Below are 21,106 nucleotides of genomic sequence, written 5' to 3'. Positions count from 1 at the left end.
AGTACAAAGATCAGCATCAACTACTGAGAGATGCTGGTTCCTATGTGCTGCAGACTAAAGGGGATTGGCTGCTGGAGAATACCACACCCAGCCAGCTTAATTAACCCCAACCTGTGAAGCTGTGCTGCTAGGAACCTTAGTACTACAGACCCCAGCAGCACACCCAGACAGTACAACAGGGTACTTAGAGACTCCATTTACACGTGTCTCACATTTTATATCCAAGCTAGAGGCAGTACAACAGGGTACTAGAGCCCCCATAACCCCGTATCACATCTTGTATCCAAGCTAGATGCGGTACAACAGAGTACTAGAGCCTCCATGTATCACATCTTGTATCCAAATTAGAGGCGGTACGATAGGATACTAGAGCCTCCCTACAAATGTTCAGTTTTCTGCAATAAATTATCCTTTTGCTCTGATAATGTTATCACTTAATTATAACATTAGAATCACACAGAAAGGTTTTTTTCGATTCCAACATCTCCATCTAGGGGAGAGATTGTTTTTGTTTTTTTTTTACAATGAGTGTTTATGCCAATGCTCTGTTGTCTGCAGCATCTAAGGTGTTAAATAGGAGGGATGTGGCCTTCACTGCAGGAGTCACAGCCTCGGTATCACTACGAGGTAACTGGACATCACAGCGGCTTTATGCCCCATGACTTACATTTACGCCATGGCGGCTGCTTCACACAACATTTTTGGTTAAGAGAGTTTCTGGGCTATTTGTATTGATGACCTCTCCTCAGGGTAGATCATCGATAGTTGTTTGGCTGGAGTCTGCTGTTTGGGATCCTGGTTGATCAGCTGTTTGCACACCCGCTGTCAGCATCAAAATGTGGGGGGAGGGGGAATTGTCCTAGTTGCAGGATGTACCTAATACATGAAGAAGTGCATGCCTGTTTATATATTAGGTGCATCTCAGAACTTCCTGAAATGTACAGGAGGTCCAACCTGGCGTTTATTTCTGGTATAATTTACCCCAGTTTCTGGCATAGATAATGCATTAACGTATCAGTCCGATCCAGCCTTGCCACTCCCGACAAGCTCCACCCAAAAAAAAAAAAACTGACGAGCAAGACACAAAAAGCAGAGATTCTCACTTGCACAAAAATGCGCAACTTTTTAATGCCAGAAACTGACATAAGTCCCCGACTGCACAGAGCAAAAGCAGACCGCTTAGAAACTGCATAGTGGCCAAAGCTGGAAAATGCAGGTGCTGCTCTCTTTGATTTTAATAGAAGCTGCAGTTACCAGTGTCAGCCACTACACAGGGGTCGGAGCATCAACTCGCTATACCTTGTGTTTTGGTGCTGACAGAGGGCACTGGAACAGCTGAGCAGCTGCGGTCCTGAAGGGGGTGCCCAACTGATTGACTATTGATGACTTATCCTGAGGTAGGTCATCAAAAATAGCCCAAAAAACCCTTTAAGCATTTATTTTGTAAAATTTTAAAACTTTTAAAACTCTCTGGCATTTTTAAATTCCTACATGTAATACTTGGCGGGGGGAATGCAAAGATAAATCATCAAGCCCAAAGCATACTGGGTTTTGAAAAGACAGCGCAAAAATGCCGAAGACGGGTTTTACGTTGACTTTCCAATAATTTGCTATAGACTTTACAGCAGCATCTAACTGTAGCATTTTGGAGAAAAAAACCAAAAAAACATCAAAAACCACCACAAAACACTGAATCCAGCATAATAAAGGCGGTCTGCAACAACAAGAATGCAGATGAATTAAGCACTTCTTTTAATTATTCTATTGGTTACAACAGGACTCAAGTGCATCACACATTGTGAAGAAATCCGAGGCCCGTGGAGGCGCTGCATACGTCCAGCAGTCTATCCCAGATACAATACTAAGCGGTAATGCGGTCACGTACATAAGCCATCACAGGAGGAGGAATCAAATCCACCATTTCCTAGAGGTCTGTAAAATACCTGACACCACTGACGCGCACCAGCAGTTACAGTTGCACCATCTAGTGGTTATTCCACAAAATGCAGCCTGTTGTACCATTACAAAACATCTTACTACTAGGCCAAAGTAGTTAAACACCCTTCAAGGACAAATTCCTGATGGATGACCAACAGCACCATAGACTAGATGTTCAGAATATCCTGTCATTCACAGTCACCTTAACCCCTGAGTGACAGAGCTTTTTTGTTTTTTTCTATTTTAGTTTTTTCCTCCCCCCTTTAAAAAAAATCGTAACTCCTTCATTTATCCATCGTTCTAGCTGTATGACAGCTTGTATTTTTCAATGGTACCATTTAATGTATCATATAATTTACTGAAAAACATAAAAAATAATTCTAAGTCAAGAGAAATAGAAAAAAAACCAACATTCCGCCATCTTTCGGTGTGTCGTTTCTACAGCGCACAAATTGCAACAAAAACAACATGATAACTTTATTCTATGGGTAAGTACGATTACTACGATACTAAACTTATATAGTTTTGTTTTTTTTGCTGTACTACTTGCATGTTTTTTTTTTTTTTAAGATATTAAATTTTTTACATTATTTTCTATCTCCATCTTCTGCGCACAATAACTTTTTTATTCTGCTGTCAACGTAGTTGCGCGGGGGCTCGGGATGTCCTGTAGGTATAATTTGTCAATACATATGACTTTTTGATCGCTTTTATTAAATTTTTTTTTTGAGACCGTCAAAAAAAGCGCATTTCTGGAATTATTATTTTTTTGGGACGATGTTCACTGTGTGGGGTAAATAGTGCATTACTTTGATAGTTTGGACTTTTACAGATGCAGGGATACAAAATATGTATTTTTCTTTCATTATTTAGAATCTTTTATGACTTTTTTTTTTTTAAATAACTAATAAAACTTTATTGTTCCTATTTTTACATTTTCTTTTAGTCCTCCTAGGGGACCACAACTAGTGATGCTTTGATCACTCTAGCAGTATGATGTAATGCCATAGCATTACATCATACTACAATCTGACAGGCAGTCTATCAGGCCACCCGACGGGGATGGCTTGATCGGCATACTGCCAAAACAACCCTGGGGCCCCCGGCTGCGATGACACATGCACGGTTCCCTGCGATCTCACTGCGGGGGTGGGGCGTACGGGACCCCCAACACCGTTGAGAATTGACAGCGGCATTTAAATGGTTTACAGCCCCGATCGGTCGCGCGGCTTGTCGGGGCTATTGCCCATGGGTGTCAGCTGTAAGAAACAGTTGACACCCGCGATGTATGGAGGGAGGTGGCAGCGCGATCTCTCTCCATACATGTCCTACAGTTGAAGGATGTAAAAACACTATAGGGCAGTCACTATACAGCAAACATCCATATTACTGTATGCGGGGACTAACGCGCAAATACGTCCGGATGAAGGAGCCCTCAGCCCGGCGCAGGAAATGCTGAGCTTATTAAGTTTTTCCCCCATAGATTCTCTCATACTAGTAGACATATCACAGAACACAAATGTGAAATTTCAAATTCATTATTTATTACTGTTCTGGCTACATTCTCTACAATTTCAGCAGCATCTTAAAGAGACAGTTAATGTATATTTATGTACAATGAAAAATGAAATTGCTTGCAACATTTCAAACGAGAGCCACAGTTAACTGTACAATATTAAATGGTAATCTGTGTTAATAACGCCTCCTTTTCTGTAACATGAACAAAAGTACACATGAATGTGAGACAGGACTTCGCCCTTGAATGCTACAGAGACTGTTGACTCGCTCTGCCATTAAGGGGGTCTTTTCCTAGTAGTTGTGCAGTAGAGAAAGACAGCAGCCTAGAAAAAGAGAGAGTTTTCTAGCATACTACGTCATTACAAAAGAAGGTCTGTCGTGTTCTACCAGCGGCTTAAGCCAAGAGTAGTCGTTCTGTGTGAATGTATTTTACACCCTCATCCTCCTGTGTGAAGGAACACTCCGAGAAGTAAAAGCGGCCAAAAGAGTTCCTCCCCAATATGTCGTCAACATGCCACAGTTAAGAAAGCGTAAAACAGGCTTACAGTACTGTATATGTCTTACAGATGTGATACACATGCTTGTTAATGAACTTGTCCAGGTTCATAAGAGGTCGTCGGATTAGCCCCCTTTATCTTTTTTTTCTTTTTTTTTTTTTTACAGAAGCCATTTCTATGGTCTTGCAAAAATGAGAAGTTATTTAGCAGCAAATGAAAGCGCCATCCAGGAGACTTAAAAATAAAACTTAAAAAAAGAAGAAAAAAAATCAATAGAAAAAAAAAAAAGCAATTAAGTTTTAAACATTTGTACAAGTAGGGGGGCGGAGGGAGGAGAAAGCTGCTGAAAATACATGAATAAATGAAAATGACGTCTGTACAACAATATACATCAGCGATAGAAGGGAATTTCTCATTGTCCTGCATAGAAAATTTCATGTAAAGTTTTGAGAGCTTTTGGTACCTACGGTGTGCGGTTTATGTACATAATGGCCCGAAAAGAAAAAAAAAAAACTAACCCCAAAAAATAAAACAAAAGAAAAAAAAAACAACACACAAAAAAAGGTGGAATGATGAAAAACAAAGTTTCAACCCAAAACTTTGCAACTCAAAACCTTATCCTGAAAATGTGAACAGGTAAAAAAAAAAAACAAATAATAATAATAATACACACAAATTGTGCTACCCCACTCTCTCTTTTAGCTTTGGTTTCAATACACAGGTGTTTGAGACTCCGGGCGGTGCGTGTTGCCTACGCGTCTGTCATCTAATTATGGATTTTCTGTTGTAAATAATGAAAAATGCCCTTCCAGCTAAAACTCTCCAGTATCAACCAATTGTGTTTTAGTATTACAAAGAATATTTACAAAAGTTCTCACTAATGAAGGAGGGGAGGGGGAAGGAGGGGGGAGAGCACAACCTTCTCTCATCCACGAGAATGAACCCGGCTTCACGTGCACGCTCGCGTCCAACCATCCTGGCCCGTAAGCAAGGGCAGAAAAACAAGAGCGAGTCCGGGTCATTCCCAGTAGCTTGGAAAATGGCTTAACAGCACATTGAGGCCAATGTAAAAGATTACAGTCAAGGAGAATATATTCACAGTCATCTTCGCTCGCCATACAAATAACACTAAGGAGATCGATTTCCCCTGATACACACATAATGTCTTCAAACACGTCCTTGGTTGAGGGGGAGATAAGAAAAAAAAAAACTACTCAAATCTTTATTTCATCTTTAAACTAAAATCTGCACCTGAAAGCTAGTGAACACATAATCATGCCGGCCTAGACTGGAGGATCAGTATGAAATGATGCTTGACGTAGGCGTGGTGGGAAGGGCCATTAGGCCGGTCATGTGCAGGTTTCCTGAAGAGTTGGATCGTCTCATGTGAGGGAGAAGGTACGGGTCACTGGCCAGCTGGTGGACATCAAACCGGTCTTCTTTGCGGTAAGCTAAACACCGTCTTATAAATGCCTGCAAGGTAAAATACTAATATTAATATGTGAGGAAGTCTACGCAGCCAAAGGGTCGTCAAGAGTTAATCACTGGGCCTCATTGCTGGGAATCCTGAGTGATGGGTCCCCAGCAATTAACTATTGATGACCTATCCAGAGTTTCACGGCCCGATATCGTGCTTGCCCGTGTAAAAGTAGCCGAAGGGTGTGTTCACACATAGCGGATTTGCTACAGATTTTCCGCAGTCGATTGACAGTAAAATACACACCATTTGGTGTGGATAGTGATGAAGGTCTGCAGCAGACTTCACCTCTTTGAATTAAAAGGGGGAAATCTACTGTGGATCCATGTCAAACCCCTTCTGTAGCAGAAGATCCGGCTTGTATTTTGGTGCAGTTCCGCACTGGAAGCCGCTACGTGTGAATGTACCCTTATAAAACATGGCATCACCATTAGTAAGCAATGCTGCAACTAGAACCACAAGCTTTGGAGGGGCTCATCCTGTACTGGTAGTGATGAAGAACATGGCATGACAGAATAAGGGTTGTTAAAGTCTAAATGATCATACTTGTATCCCTTGAGGAGCAATCACTAAGACAAGAGAAGATTTGGTAATTACAGACTGTGTGTAGACATCTTCCATGTGAAGTAGTGTTATTAGTATTAACAGAGGAAAATATTGAACCGAGGGTCAGGCTGACCACTAAAAAGTGGTCAGGAAGAAATTTTTACCTCCATCTGTTTAACTGGAGGTGGCCTGATAGACCAGAGTCTGTTTTCAACACACAAGCTATGTACAGGGAGTGGACAAAAATATGGAAACACCATACGAAATGCATGAGATTTTAATCATTAGCACTGAGCTGCTCTTTTGAGCTCTGCTTGGCTGAGAGCTTTTTATACCAGATTTGTATTTACTTCACCTCTTGCCCTGCTCTGGGTGGTTTTGGGAGCCGGCTGGTACCAGCATGACTCAAACCCCCAGCCAATGGATCCTTGTTGCTCGGGCAGATGTTCACTTCTGCCCGGCAGCATCTGAGTTATATTACCTCCACTTAAGTTACATGGGATTCTAAATCATATTTCAATAAGACATGTAGAGACCAATGTTAACGAATGCATTTTGTACACCTTTTTTCCCATTCCCTTTAACTATACAGTACAACGTATAAAGCTGATGGACATGAGAACTATTTTGACCCATCATATGGAATCTACATTGGTTGCAACTATTTGCAGATGCTGTAGGCACACAGTAATTGGGTGAAAGAATATATGTCCCTCTGGGTGCGGTTTATAAAATGCAAGGCCCTACATAAAAAAATCATACCTTGGCTTCATTGCTTACAACAGGCTTCACAGGAAACTGAACGTCCGTAGCTTTTAATATGGTATTTTCTTGTAAGATGTCTTGCTGGGACTGGTTATGTCCAAATGGCTGGAAGGTAAATGGCTCATTATGAAATACTTGCAGTAGAAGAAGTGATTACACCGAGATAAGGTAAATGTTTCTTACCTTTCTACCATAAAGACACTGGAAAAAGATAACTCCGACTGACCATACATCCACTTTATTGGATATTTTAGGTGGTTCCTTGCCGACCACAAAACACTCAGGTGGTAAATACCTGCCGGGAAGAGAATATACGCTGAGCGGTAATGTACATTAACAGCATATATCCAGAGCTCAAATCCCTGACGGTCAGGATACTGGTTGCAATGGACACCACAATGGCTTCTTCCCATCTTATAACGTGATGGCATATTACTACAATGATCAACAGGGGGTCTGGGAACCCCCCACTCATCCTGAGCAAGTTTAGACATATGACATATTTTCGATCGTCCATATTATATTTATGACTATGATGACGAATCCTTAATGCAAATCGACCATATGCCGCATTCTATACCATGAAGTACATATTTACCAGTACGTTCCTGCCCCTTGTGATGTTAGGTCCATTCCATCTACACCATAGCTGTCGTCATCCATTATTTTGGACAAGCCAAAGTCTGTGATTTTAATTTCTCCACATGCTGTTCCATCCACAAGAAGTATATTTCCTGTAAGAATAAACTCACATAAATACTTTTCCACCTGCCTCATTGTTTTGGGTTTTATTGCCTTCCTCTGGATCAACATGGGGGGGGGGGGGGGGGGTAATATGCTCAACTGGATGGACAATGGTCTTTTTTCGGCCTAACATTCTGTTACTACTAATTTGCTGTATAGGACTTGTGTGTAATATTCTCTGCAGACTGGCAGTTTAAGGGTAGAGATGAGCGAGTATACTCGCTAAGGCACATTACTGGAGCGAGTAGTGCCTTAGCCGAGTATCCCCCCGCTCGTCACTAAAGATTCGGGGGCTACCGCGGGTGACAGGTGAGTAAAGTGCCTTAGCGAGTATACTCGCTCATCTCTATTTAAGGGGTTTTCCAGGCGAAATACTATTGATGACTTCTCCTCAGGATAGGTCCTGAATAGTTGATCAACTGGGGCTCGCCGCTCGGGACCCCAACCGATCTGCCATTTGTTTTTGGATTTCATTTTTACAACATTCAGCATGCAGAATAAATACTGTGATAACATTACTCTCTGGGTCAGCACGATTATGGCTATACCAAATGTATACAGGTTTTTTTAATGTTTTATTTTTTGTAGACTTAAATCTTTTTCAAGATTTGCTTCTATATTGACGCATTCCCAGAGCCCTAACATTATCGACAGAGCTATGAGGGCTTGTTTTTTACAGGATGAGTTCTAGTCTTCCTTCCTATTTTTGGGAACATTATATTTTGTTTATTTATAATTCCACTTTTTCTAGAGGCAAAATTAACAAGATCTCCAATTCCAGCAAAAAAAAAAAAATTATTTTTTTTTCCACAACATTCACCGTGCAGTATACATAATATCTTGAATTAATTGTGAGGGTCAGAATGCTTATGTTAATACCAAATTTATATATAGTCTTTTTCAACTTATTTGCTTTTAATATATATATATATATATTTATTTTTTTACACCTTTATTTTTGTCCCACTAGAGGGCTTGAAGTTCAGCCCTTTTGATCATTTTTATACTTCAGTATTGCAGTGTATTATATAGAAGCTATGGCTGAGCATAATAGGCCACTGTATATGGCAGACTTGGAGGCCACTTTCAAGCCTCTGGGTGCTATAGCAAACCATTGGGATTGAGGGGGTTGACAGAGGAAGCCTGCCTCCTTCTGTCAGTCCTTAATATGCTGCGGTCACAATGACTGCGGCACACTAAGGGTTAAACGGCTAAGACTGGTGATTTCACCAATTTCTGCTGTTATAGCTGGACCCTGGCTGTCATCAGACAGCTAAATCCCCGCTCTCCCATGCCAGGATTCTGATGTAGCACCGTAAAATAGGCATCTGCATCAGAATAAAAACCCTTAACCCTTTCCAATCCAATGTCGGGCCTGCCCCGACATTATAATTTCCCTCCACAGCTCCGATGTCGGGGCAGGCCTGACACTGCAGTGCAGTAGTGCATCTGCACCCGATCGTCAGACACACTCCTGCACTGGTCCTCATCGAGGACCCCCGAGGAGAAGGCAGAAAGGGTTTTTAACCCTTTCTGCCTTCTCCTTTACACATTACATAGCGCTAATTGAGCGCTATGTAATGCACGGAGATTCCGGACGGCGATCATGTGACCGCCAGTGTCACCAGACCCCCAGCGGTCACATGAACGCCGAGCCGGGAGCCTGCACCGTGGGGGGCCTGCTTACCTGTCCGGCGTCTTCCGCATTCTCCCTTCTGTCTCCCGACTCGGCGATCATGTGACCCCTGGGTGCCACCTGACCCCAGCGGTCACATGATCGCCAAGCCGGGAGGCAGAAGGGAGAATGCGGAAGACGCCGGACAGGTAAGCAGGTCCCTCCACGGTGCAGTGAGCACCTGCACCCTCCTAAACTCTGTCAGTTCAGGAGGGTGCAGGGAAATGTATTTTTTCTCATCCATTTTCACCAGCTCCAATTTATTTGGAGCTGGGGAGAATGGCTGAGAAAAAATAATTGGATTGGAAAGGGTTAATGGCCTCCACAGAAAGATGTATGGGTGACTGTTAAGAGAGTATGGTCAGATAAGAAAAAAAAATCATTTATACTTTCCCAAGTGAGGACATGTGTTAAATCACACTGGTGAAGTCTAAGATATTGAACCACCACTTATTTTCCGAACACAAGGACTCTACAGGGAGCTCAAACCCCTTTAACGCTACGTCTAGAACACAGTTTCTGAAAATCTGACAATTATAAGCAAAGGACTATCATTGCCTGCGTACTTAATGTGGTGTCAGATTTTCAACAACAAAGCCACAGTGTAACGACAAAGTGATGTCAACATCATACAGAACACATTTGTTCTAGTGGTGGACCAATTACCAGTTTGATGTCACATGTTTGTTTGGCTGGGATATAATTTCTTAAAACTCGATCCCATTCCGTAAAAACAGTAAAAGCAGGGGTAATCCCCCCGCAATCCGCGGTTTAGGAACGGATACCAACTGACCACTGCAGCTAATCGAAGGCCATGGCGGTCAGATGCCGATCTCCTCGGATCATGGCTCCCAGCATCTGAGTGGTGATGCCAGGAGACCAGACACTCCTCAACAAAGACCAGGAGGACCGCGGGGCTGCAGAGGTGAAACGTAGGGGAGAGGATGGGAGGAAATACCGATACTTTCATTGGTTTGCCAGTTTAGGATCCATTTAAAAAAAAAAAAATCATATCACACCCGGACAACCCTTAAAGACGTAAGAGAAATTCATCTTGAATGGACTTCAGTAAATTTCCAGGGCAGTGGAGTACCCCGTCACAAGAAAGTCAGTCACCTACCTGGCTTAAGATCGTAATGGATGATAGGAGGTTTGATCTCGTTGAGATAACGTAGTGCATTGACTATTTGCATTACAATGGACCTGGCTTCTTTTTCAGACATCAACTTGTGCTGTTTTAGGTAGAAGTCAAGGTCGTTGCCTTCACAGTATTCTAGAACTGTACAAAACCTGAAAGGGAGGAAAGATTCCATATTGACACACAAGAACGCACAGACAATGGTGCCCCCGCTTCACTGAGTATGGGAAAAAACAATTCTCACTCATGTGTTCAGACACCTAAACCTATATATCTATACTAAGGGCACTCTCACACGAACGCAGCAAAGCGTTGCAATGTTATTTCTGTTTTTAGCCACAGCCAAGAGCGTGTTTTAGCGCACCCCATCATTGTGATGGTTGATGAGGTGCGCTAAATGCTGAAAAATAGAGCAGACAGCGGACGAAAGTCGCGGCGCTGGAAAGCACCGTCCAGCACCAAGATCGAACGCTTGTCTGTGAGGCCCCATGGAAATCAATGCGAGCGTTATACCGTGACTACATAGTAAAAAAAACGCTGAGGGCAGACGTAGCTGCCGCACGTATGCAATTATTAAGTGCGGCGGAGCAAAGGGTAAGGGGGTGCACATCATAAGCTATTACTTACTGACAGAGGAGTGCATATAGATGCATCCTCCTCTCACCATGCAGGTAGCTGCCTACCAAATGGAGGAGCCAATAACACCTGTGCAGGACACCGATGAGACAGCCACTCACACTGCCTCCTGATAATGAGGGGGGTGGATGCTTGGTGTATACTCCCACACATAGTGGATACAGGGTGCCAGACCTGCCAGACTCCAGGGGGAGCCCAGGGTGGCAGTACCAATGTAGTTCACTGATGGATATGCAGGGCAACCCGCCGAATTATCATGGCGTCATTAATAGGTTGCTGGTCTGCATGGTGAACTACATATATCAGAATGGTCTGGCACCCTGTATCCACTATGTGTGGGAGTGTACACCAAGCATCCACCCCCCTCATTATCAGGAGGCAGTGTGAGTGGCTGTCTCATCGGTGCCCACACAGGTGTTATTGGCTCCTCCATTTGGTAGTCAGCTACCTGCATAGTGAGAGGAGGATGCATCTATATGCACTCCTCACTCAGTAAGTAACAGCCATTTTCTGGGATTGTTTTTAATTCTTGATTTCCCCTTCTGTGACGCACATCATAAGCTAAAGAACAATAGTGGGTTTCCAGCAGCACAGCAGTAATTCCTCCTGTAGAGTCAGGTAATTGAGATGCAAAAACGCCAGTAGAGAGCCCAAACCAGATGAGCTCCAACCATATAATCCAGATAAAACAATATTCACTGGCAGCATATACGGATGTAGAAAAAAACGATGCTTTATTACCCCATTACAAAAATGTAGCAACGTTTCAGCCAGATTGGCCTTCCTCAAGCTTCCTTAGCTTGAGGAAGGCCAATCTGGCCGAAACGTCGCTACATTTTTGTAATGGGGTAATAAAGCATCGTTTTTTTCTACATCCGTATATGCTGCCAGTGAATATTGTTTTATCTGGCACATCATAAGCTAGGCCTCCCCAAATGAGCAGACAGGGGAGGGCAGATGTTGTTGCTGCACATATGTGATTATTAAGCTAGCAGGGATACCCGGCATTGACCGGGATTAAAACTTGAACGAAAGATATATTAACATAGATTGAGATTTTAACCCCTTAATGGTGCGGCCCTTCCCCCCTCCCCCCATTTCCGCCCCCAACCCTTTTTAAAAAAATTGTAACTCCTTTATTTATCCCTTGACGTCGCTGTATGAGGATTGTTTTTTGTGTAACGAGTTGTATTTTTCAATGGCACTATTTAATATACCATGTAATGTACTGAAAGGCTTTAAAAAAATTCTAAGTCGAGTAAAATGGAAAAAAAAAAAACACGAAGGTGGGGCGGCGTACTGGACCTCCTAACATCGTTCACAGGATTTAAATGCCGTAGTCAAAATTGGCCGATCGAAGCTGCTGCCACGCGGGTGTCGGCTGCAAAAAGTAGCCTGCACCCGCGATGTATTATGAGAGATAGCCACGTGACCTCTCTTCATACATACCCCGATCCCGCAGGCCGTAACTGTTCGTCCTATATCGGGAAGGGGTCAAAGAAAATCTATGTTGCCCATGACAGCCAATCACAGCACAGTACAAGTGCGTCCAACTAACAGATTCCTTTGGTCTCTCCCACCCTGCGCGTTCCCCTCTTTTTTGCCGTCTTCCACTATTTACCCCCTCTTCTAATTTGTTGCAATTGTTTTTGGCTCCGCACTACCCCCGATTTTACAGGGACATGTACCACACACTTGCGGTGGCAAATGGCTGCACAACTTTGCCAGTAATACTGCCACCTAACCTGCAGAGTTGTGTAGTTACTTGCAGTGATGTGGATGAGATTAAAGCTGCATTCGCCTGCTCAGCATAGGCCCTCCGAAGATAGCAGAAACAGCTAAAGTGGAAGCCTTACGCCAATTACGCAACTCCTAATAACGTGAATGGGAGTTACAGAAACTGTGTAGCGCGGTGCCGTTTCTGTTACATGGTTACAATAGAGCCGCAGGCTTCTTAGCTCAGCCACGAGCTGCTAAAATGCAAATATCTCTTCAAGTGGGAATTACCTTGTTAGTTCTATTATGTATGTTTTGGTTAAAGGGGTTTTACAGGCCTTAAAGGGGATGTTTGAGTTTAAAAATATTTTTAAATGGACAGTCATGTGATAAAATGACAAAAGCTGCAGTACTTACCTTTTTTTCTTCTCCAGGAAACAGCAGAGTGGTGAAGATCCCACAGTCATCAGAGACCGGATGTCAGGTGATTGTGTAGTCAGAGGCCACAGCGTCGTTGCCCGTTCTCCCGGCACCAGCGCTCACATCCTGGATGCCAGGATTTTGGTGACCCTGCAGCTTCTGATTGGCTACAGCGGTCACTTGATTTCCGGTCTGTGCTGACAGTGGACTCTTCATCGGAGCCACTCCGTTGTTTTCCTGGTGGGGGAGGTTTGGGGGGGGGGGGGGGGGGGAGCCGAAAGTACTGCTTCTATTGTTATTTTATCACATGCCTGGCAACTTAATTTAAAAATACTTGGACAACCCCTTTAAATATTGAGGGTTTACCCTTGGGATAGCTCATCTATATCAGACTGGTGAAGGTCCGCCTACTGGCAGCCCTGAAAATAAGCTTTTCGCGTGAGTGCTGCAGCTTCTACCTGTGACATCCCATTCATTAGTCACATGGCCGGTTTGCAGCAGAGTCCTATTCAAATGAATGATCTGCAATGCCAGAGATTGCTGCCATGCAATGTAGAGCCACAGCATTCACAGAAGTGCCACAACTCCTTCAAACAGCTGATCAGCAGGGTTGTCGGGAGGTGTTGGATCACCACCTATACGATGCTAATTGCCCTAATCTTAGGATACATCATCAATTTTAAAGGGGTTGTCTTAGTTGTTTTATGTTAAAACCCCATTCTGCATGCAGTAACATAACTAAACGGCATATATTTGTCTCTCTCCACTGTGTCCCCACTGCCATTCAAGGTCTGCCCTCTGAGGTCATGATTATAGGCTGTCCCAGCTGGTTCACGGGACGTCATTGGCTGCAGCAGCCTTTGATGTACTATAAACAGGTGGGACTGCAGCCTGTAAACAAACAACGGGAGCGAAGCAACGCAGCGTGGAGAAGTGAGTATATGTGGGTTAGTTATGTTATTGCATGGGGAACAGGGTTTTATCATAAAACAACTACTTAAGACAATCCCTTTAAAGGGGTTGTCCCGCGGCAGCAAGTGGGTCTATACACTTCTGTATGGCCATAATAATGCACTTTGTAATATACATTGTGCATTAATTATGAGCCATACAGAAGTTATAAAAAGTTTTTTACTTACCTGCTCCGTTGCTGGCGTCCTCGTCTCCATGGTGCCGACTAATTTTCGCCCTCCGATGGCCAAATTAGCCGCGCTTGCGCAGTCCTGGTCTTCTGCTCTCTTCAATGGAGCCGCTCGTGCAGAATGCAGGCTCCGTGTAGCTCCGCCCCGTCACGTGCCGATTCCAGCCAATCAGGAGGCTGGAATCGGCAATGGACCGCACAGAAGAGCTGCGGTCCACGGAGGAAGAGGATTCCGGCGGCCATCTTCACCGGTAAGTATAGAAGTCACCGGAGCGCGGAGATTAAGGTAAGCGCTCCGGTAAGCTTTCTGTACGTCCCTGCATCGGGGTTGTCTCGCGCCGAACGGCGGGGGGGGGGGTTGAAAAAAAAAAAAACCCGTTTCGGCGCGGGACAACCCCTTTAAGTTCCAAAAAATTCCTTTTTTACGTATTCCATCAGGTGGTTTATATACAATTCTGGTATCTTTATTCATTTAACAGATATCATAGTACAAAAAAACCTGGGAAATATTGCAGTATAATAAACCGAATTAATAAGAACCAAAGGTGCGATTCTACTTACGTGTCTGTATCCAGAGAAAAGTAATCGTAAAGTTTAACTATTCGGGGGTGATCAAGTTCTTTGTGTATTCTATACTCTCTGCAGGCATGCCTAAAACAAACAGGCAGGTTAACATGGCTGCAGAGTTGACTGGCAGGTTGTATTATGAAAGGGCACAAAAGTATTTACTTGTGGTAATTTTCCTTCTTCTCGTCTCTCCAGCTCTTGTTGAGTTGGTGAATTTTCACAGCAGCGTATCTTTGTTCATAAAGATCAAAAGCCTGAAATGAACATTCAAAGCCACAAAGTTTGAACTCAAATCACAAATTTATCTCAAAGAATAAAACAACAAAAAAAGCAGCATCCCTCTCAGAGCTGCCTAAAGCCTTTAGAGATCTCCAGCAAATAAAAGCAGCTAAATTCTACAGAGGGGTGGAAGGCTGTCTGTGCTTGTGGCATACCCGCACATGGGTGTCAAATAGATTACACTATACGTAAAATTCTCTTGGACCGCTGCTGATCGGCCCAATACATGGAATCGGGGAAGTAAATAACTTCTCGTCGCACCCAATGCTGTGGACAGGATACAAACATTCTCTAGATTCCATATGTAAAGCACATTACTGCTCTATTGGATGAGCTGTAGTCAAGTATACGAGCTTTTTGTATTTAGCCTTTGTAGAATGTCACTGCCTGACTGCGGAATTGAAATGACCAGGGACAAAAATTTGTCCCAAGACTAGAGAGAAGTAATATTATCTAGTGTTCGCCCTTCGTTGCAGTTTTTCCCCGGAACTGACAGTTCTCAGGCTCCTATACCTTTTTAGGCTTCTGCCTAACCAACATAATCCAGACGTTACCATCTCAGTCTGTGGTACCATCATAACTCCTCGGCAAGAAGCTCGCTGTCATGGGGTCATATTTGACTCCAATCTTTCCTTCAATCCCTATATTCCAACACTTGCACGCTCATGTCAATCACACCACAAAAACATCTCCAGAACCCGCTCTTTCCTCACTGTGGAGGCATCAAGAACTTTTATTGCTGCCCTTATCCCCTCTGGACTTGATTACTGCAGATTGATGCTGATCGGTCTTCCCCTCACTAAACTCTCCCCTTTCTAATCCATTCTGAAAGCAGTAGCCAGGCGTATCTTTTTGTCCAACCGTTAAACTGAAGCCTTTACCCTGTGCCGGCCACTACATTGGCTGCCCGTCAAACATAGAATACAATTTAAACTTATCACTCATCCATAAGGTCCTCCACAATGCTGCCGCCCTATATCTCCTCCCTCATCTCTCTATACCACCCTACCTGTGCTCTCCACTTTCCTAATGACCTTAGATTAAGTTCCCCTCTAACCTAAACTTCTCACCGCAAGATTTCTCCAGAGCTGCACCAGTTCTCTGGAATGTGCTACCCCCAGACAATTACGTTCATTTCCAATGCCACCAGATATGAGAGTGCCTTAAACCAAACCTTTTTAGGGAGGCCTTCCATATTCCATAATCTAACGCTTTTCGATTTACCTCGCTTTACATTCCCCCTTGGAAATCTGACTCCTCTCTTCCCACTGTATCCTCCACACACCCTATTGCACCTGTATATACACAGGTACGGCTGGTGACCGGCTCATACAGCTTTATGTATTTATGTATAGTAGCCTATGCTTTTATTTTGCTTTATTGTGCAGAACAAACTTTTTTACCTCTTGTATTACCCTATTTCCTTATAGTCTTGTGAGCAGGGCCCTCCCCCCTGTCGTTCAATCAGTTTAACATTGTATGTTAGGTCTTATTTTGTGCATGTAAAGTGCTGCAGAATATGTTGGCGCTATATAGTTATTATTACTCTACCAAGATGGCTGCAGCAGTTTTTAAACTACCCAATGTACACTGAACAGTACTATGTGCCTCTGATTGGCCAGAGCTTAATACATATATTAGTGCCAAAAACAGCATTGAGATGGAACCCCCGCAAAAAAACCATTCACTGTCAACCAAACGAACACCACTTTGGTGTCCATTTATAAATAATTCCGTTAGTTTCCGCCATATTTGGAGTATAGAATAGAGTACTTGACCACGTTATTTTACGCTCCAATATAATGAAAAACAAACAAGTGTTGGAATAAAGCATAACAGGGAGATAAATGTGATTTTATATAGAATAAATAGGACCAATAATCAGATTGCGGTAGTTTTGGGAGCAAAAGGTCAACTGATTGAAAACTCTAATTCAAACTGTTCTTTCGAAAGCACTTTCATTTAGGGGATTACATGTTCTTGGAACCCCACTGTCAAGATTCTGTGACAGGTCAGTTTTATGCCAATGCATGTATTAAGGAGCATTTAACCCTTTCCAATCCACTGTCTGACATCTAAAGACATAATGATTTAAGACTGTACAGCTCCGATGTTGGAAGACGTCCGTCAGGGTTCTCTTACTATATATTGCCAGCCTATCTGCTGTCGGAGCCTATCCAACGTGTCACCTCATGCAGTACTGGCTTTAGCCAGCAGATAGCGCCGTTTTATAATGGCAGCAAAAAAGTAAGCCCCCTAGGAAAACCAGGATACAAATTGGATTGGAAAGGGTTAACCTTTAAGCACTGTTAAAGCAGGATTATTGCCTGACCCATTACCTGGTCTGCTGCATGTGCACCGATCCCAATATGTATACTCATGTGAAAAGCACCCAATAACACGGAAGAAAAATATTGTGACTAATAAAAAGCCTGAACGAATTTTTTAAAAAGGCCAATGTTTAAATGTCAGCCCATAAAGACAACTATAAATGTTACCTTGTACACTTCACTAAAACCGCCTCGTCCTAGTAAATGGAGTAATAAATAGCGATCATTCAACGTAGGGTGATCTTTAAACCTGGAAAGATTAAAAAGAAAGAAAGAAACGCATTTTATATAACAATACAAATAACGTAACCGCAATGTAGGAGTATAAACGTCTCACTATCACTGACTGTGCAAAGGCAGATGAATAAGTGAGAATAAACAATCATTCTGGCAATAAACTTGTATGACACTGTGTTTCCTAAACTGTCAGGTACAGGGGATACATGTCGGATACATCATGGTTCTCAGCCAGCACTTCAGCCCTGTTGGTATTGAGGTCCGCCCCTTTATGTGTTACTTACTGTGAATTATCTTCATTATTTATTCTTTTCAGTTCTCGAATGTGAAGATTTCGAACTCTTTCCAGACGCTCCAACTCCGCCTGGATTTCTGCTTCTTCCTGCAAAACGACAAATCGCAAAGTTGTAGAGATAAATATGTCAGTTTCCCGATACATTTTTCTTTCTTCCAAATGGGTAACTTATTTGTCCCAAACTTAATATTTTTTAAACGGGGGTTTCAGACCATTTATAATATATCGGCAGGATGTACCATAAATGTCTGATGGGTGAAGGTTCCACTATTGGACAACAAGATAAGCAAGCTGGAGGCATCTCCAGCCAAGCAAAGACTGAATGGGGATGTGCCACATATCTGCACTTCTCCATCCACTGCAGTCTGCTGGAGGGAGGGGAAGACCCATCTAAATCTGTGAAATCATTATTTATTTAATCATCAGAGGCCGCTAATTATTCAGTATGAGAATCCCGCCAAGGTTGGGTCTCCTGTGACTATTACCTGGGGGAAAGGGCGATCATTGGATTAACTGAAGTCATACCTAAAATTTGGGAAGCGTTAAGGGCTTGCAGATATATTTTGGACCCAACATCATACAGACCCTCAAAAGTGCAACAATGCAATTCTATCTTATAATAGAAGACAGACTGCATTCTTAGTAATTCCATACTGACATCATTGAATGGCTGTGATTGGCTGACACCACCTGAGTTAGCCAATCACAGCATTAGCTTTCTGGAGGCAGGGATTTCAAGCCCCGCATCCAGAAAGCAATGCTCTGTCAGGGACGAGGAGGGAGCGACAGCCTGCAGCAGCGCCGCAGATTGCCGGGGGAGGTGAGTACTGCTTTTTTTTTTGACACCGTATTCCCAACGTATAAGGTGACAGTTGGGGGGAGTCGTCTTATATGCCCAGTCGCCTTATACACCGGAATATACGGTATTTTCATTGATAACTGTATAAGGGCTTGTTCTTTGCATGGCAAGCTACAGTTGATACTGGTACCACTTTGGAACACACATAACCTTTTTTTTTTGAGAGGAGGGGAGGGGGAGGAGGAGGTAGAGGGGAGAAGCGTGAAAACACATCAATTCTGCCTTCTTTTAGGACATTGGCTATGTAGTATAAATGACTACTTCCTTCTGTGCTCTGATACCAACATTAAAATTCAAAATAAGAAACACGATAAAAACTCTTAGAAATTTATTTTTTTTGCTTTGCTACATTCAAAAACTCAAAATACCTATTTTTTTTCCCATGGACAGAGCTGTGTGAGGGCTTATTTTTTTGCCTTACGAGCTGTAGTTTATGTTGGTACCACCACTTTGGGGTACATATGACTTTTTTGTTAATTTTTACTGTGTTTTTAGGGGGCAAAATGAACAAAAAAAAGCATATTGGCTCTTTTTTTTAATAGCCATTGCTCTGTGTGATAAACAGCACATTCCATGTATTGTATGGGTTGTTTCAAGTGCAGCGATACCAAACGTGGATTTTTTTTAAAGAAAATTTTAACAAGGAAAGGGGAAAGTATGCGAAAAAGTGGTTTATTTTTTAAGTGGATTTCTTTTTACCAGTTTTATCTTTTTCTCACGTCTTTAAATGGCCCTGTAGGAGACTTGAATCTGCAATCTTATGATCGCTCATATAATATACTACAGTACTTTTGTACCGTAGTGTATTCTCTGTATGCCTTTACACTAAAAGCTATGCCAGCCCATTAGGCCTTCGAGCTTTCATTGATCGCAACATTTAATGGGTTAACGGAGGGGATTGGTGTTCACACCGATCCCTACCATTGAAGCAGGACATTGGCTGTCAGTCACAGCCAGTTCCTGAGACCTCCCAATCCGAATGCCGTAAATATAGGGCACTTCATACTAACCCCTTCCCAGCCATGATGTACATGTATGTCATAGAGTGGGAAGGGGGATACTAAGTGTGTGAGGGGCTTTCTAGAACAGAGCAGATCTTTGTCAGGGTTCCTGACATGACTCCACACTAGAAAGGTTATTAAAACAAATCTTTGGACAAGTGGATATTTTTTTCTTTTTAACATATGCATGGAACTCAAAAAGAAATGAATTATGGCACCTACAGGTCCATAATAAAGACTAGAAGGGACTCTGTCTGCGTATAGGGTCTGTGCATACAACATGCAGATCCGCCAAGAGCAGGTTAACATGGCTGCACTTCTTGCGAAACACAATAACGTAACACCGACGAAAGAATTCCCCACTTTCCTCTGCTAGGATCCTTTGCCATTTTTGGCAAGAAATATGCAGATGGAACACAGGCGCCAAATGAATGCTCTGTAATGCAAGTCATGCTGGGCTATTGAGCCGTTTAACCCTGTATACTCCACCAGTGGTGCGAGAGTTTCCATAATGACAGAGCATACGTTACAGAGCCTTCACTCCACAGAAGCAAACTCATCTATGAAAGTAAGGTTAACTAATCTTCGAAGGAAATAAACCAAGTGGCGTATTTGAGAGCACAGATGACAATATTCCACAGACGGCAGCAGGAAGCAAAATCAGCAGCCATTGTTCCCGCTCGCTGCAGAGAAGCAAAAGCTTGAATGCCATTTAGGAATTTTCTTTACTGAGCATATGTAGCCACGTTCACTACAGAACCCGGGCGCACACACAAATGGCGCACTTAAAAGAAGCCCGAAAAATACAGTATAAAATACCATAATGATGAACGTCTCAGCTGTGAATGTAAGAAGGTGGGAGGGTGTCGAAGCTTCAGATAATACGTTTATACATAGATGCGTTCCGTATGGTGAAATCATTGGGGTTTTTTTTTTGCTATTTGTGTGATATTTGATAAAATAGTAAAAAATAAAGGAGTATAAAAATAAAATATCGTATGAGAACATGCAGTACCTTTTTCAAATGTCCGAGTCGAAGCTTAAAAATCTCTTCCTGCTCATGATATTCAGCAGGGGTTAACCTGGATGAAGAAGAAAAAGAGAGATCTAGCCATTAATATTCACCAACTCTAAGACGGGTAAACGTAGTCACAATATGTCTATGGCAGACAAAGCGCAGGAGAGCTCCGCATTCCAGGCATGGTTTATAGATGAAACTTATATTGTTCCTACAAAAGGAATAAAAATGACCTCACTTAGTCTTATCTGCCAGCTCAAGAAAAATTGGAAGCGGCTATAGAAAACGATAAAGGGGAAAAAAATTGTA

The 21,106-nt window shown here is 42.8% G+C and overlaps 1 protein-coding gene across 5 annotated transcripts in view; it reads right to left on the bottom strand.

The window, feature by feature from the left end:
* Nucleotides 1-3,460: 3,460 nt before the first annotated feature.
* Nucleotides 3,461-21,106, bottom strand: part of TLK1 (tousled like kinase 1) — a 253,962-nt gene continuing 236,316 nt past the window's right edge. For all 5 annotated transcript variants that reach the window (XM_066575874.1, XM_066575876.1, XM_066575877.1 and 2 more), the window contains 10 exons: nt 20,795-20,861; nt 17,909-18,006; nt 17,556-17,637; nt 14,941-15,032; nt 14,773-14,862; nt 10,281-10,450; nt 7,340-7,475; nt 6,925-7,036; nt 6,739-6,846; nt 3,461-5,426 (listed from right to left, as the gene is read on the bottom strand). In XM_066575874.1, coding sequence (XP_066431971.1) covers nt 5,250-5,426; nt 6,739-6,846; nt 6,925-7,036; nt 7,340-7,475; nt 10,281-10,450; nt 14,773-14,862; nt 14,941-15,032; nt 17,556-17,637; nt 17,909-18,006; nt 20,795-20,861 — 1,132 coding nt within the window. In that variant the 3' untranslated portion in view covers nt 3,461-5,249. The remainder of the gene's footprint in view (nt 5,427-6,738; nt 6,847-6,924; nt 7,037-7,339; nt 7,476-10,280; nt 10,451-14,772; nt 14,863-14,940; nt 15,033-17,555; nt 17,638-17,908; nt 18,007-20,794; nt 20,862-21,106) is intronic.

This window comes from Eleutherodactylus coqui, chromosome 8 (assembly GCF_035609145.1).
Source record: "Eleutherodactylus coqui strain aEleCoq1 chromosome 8, aEleCoq1.hap1, whole genome shotgun sequence".
Lineage (NCBI taxonomy): Eukaryota > Metazoa > Chordata > Amphibia > Anura > Eleutherodactylidae > Eleutherodactylus > Eleutherodactylus coqui.
The sequence above is the reverse complement of the archived record's forward strand: the minus strand, read 5'-3'. Positions and strand labels throughout refer to the sequence as shown.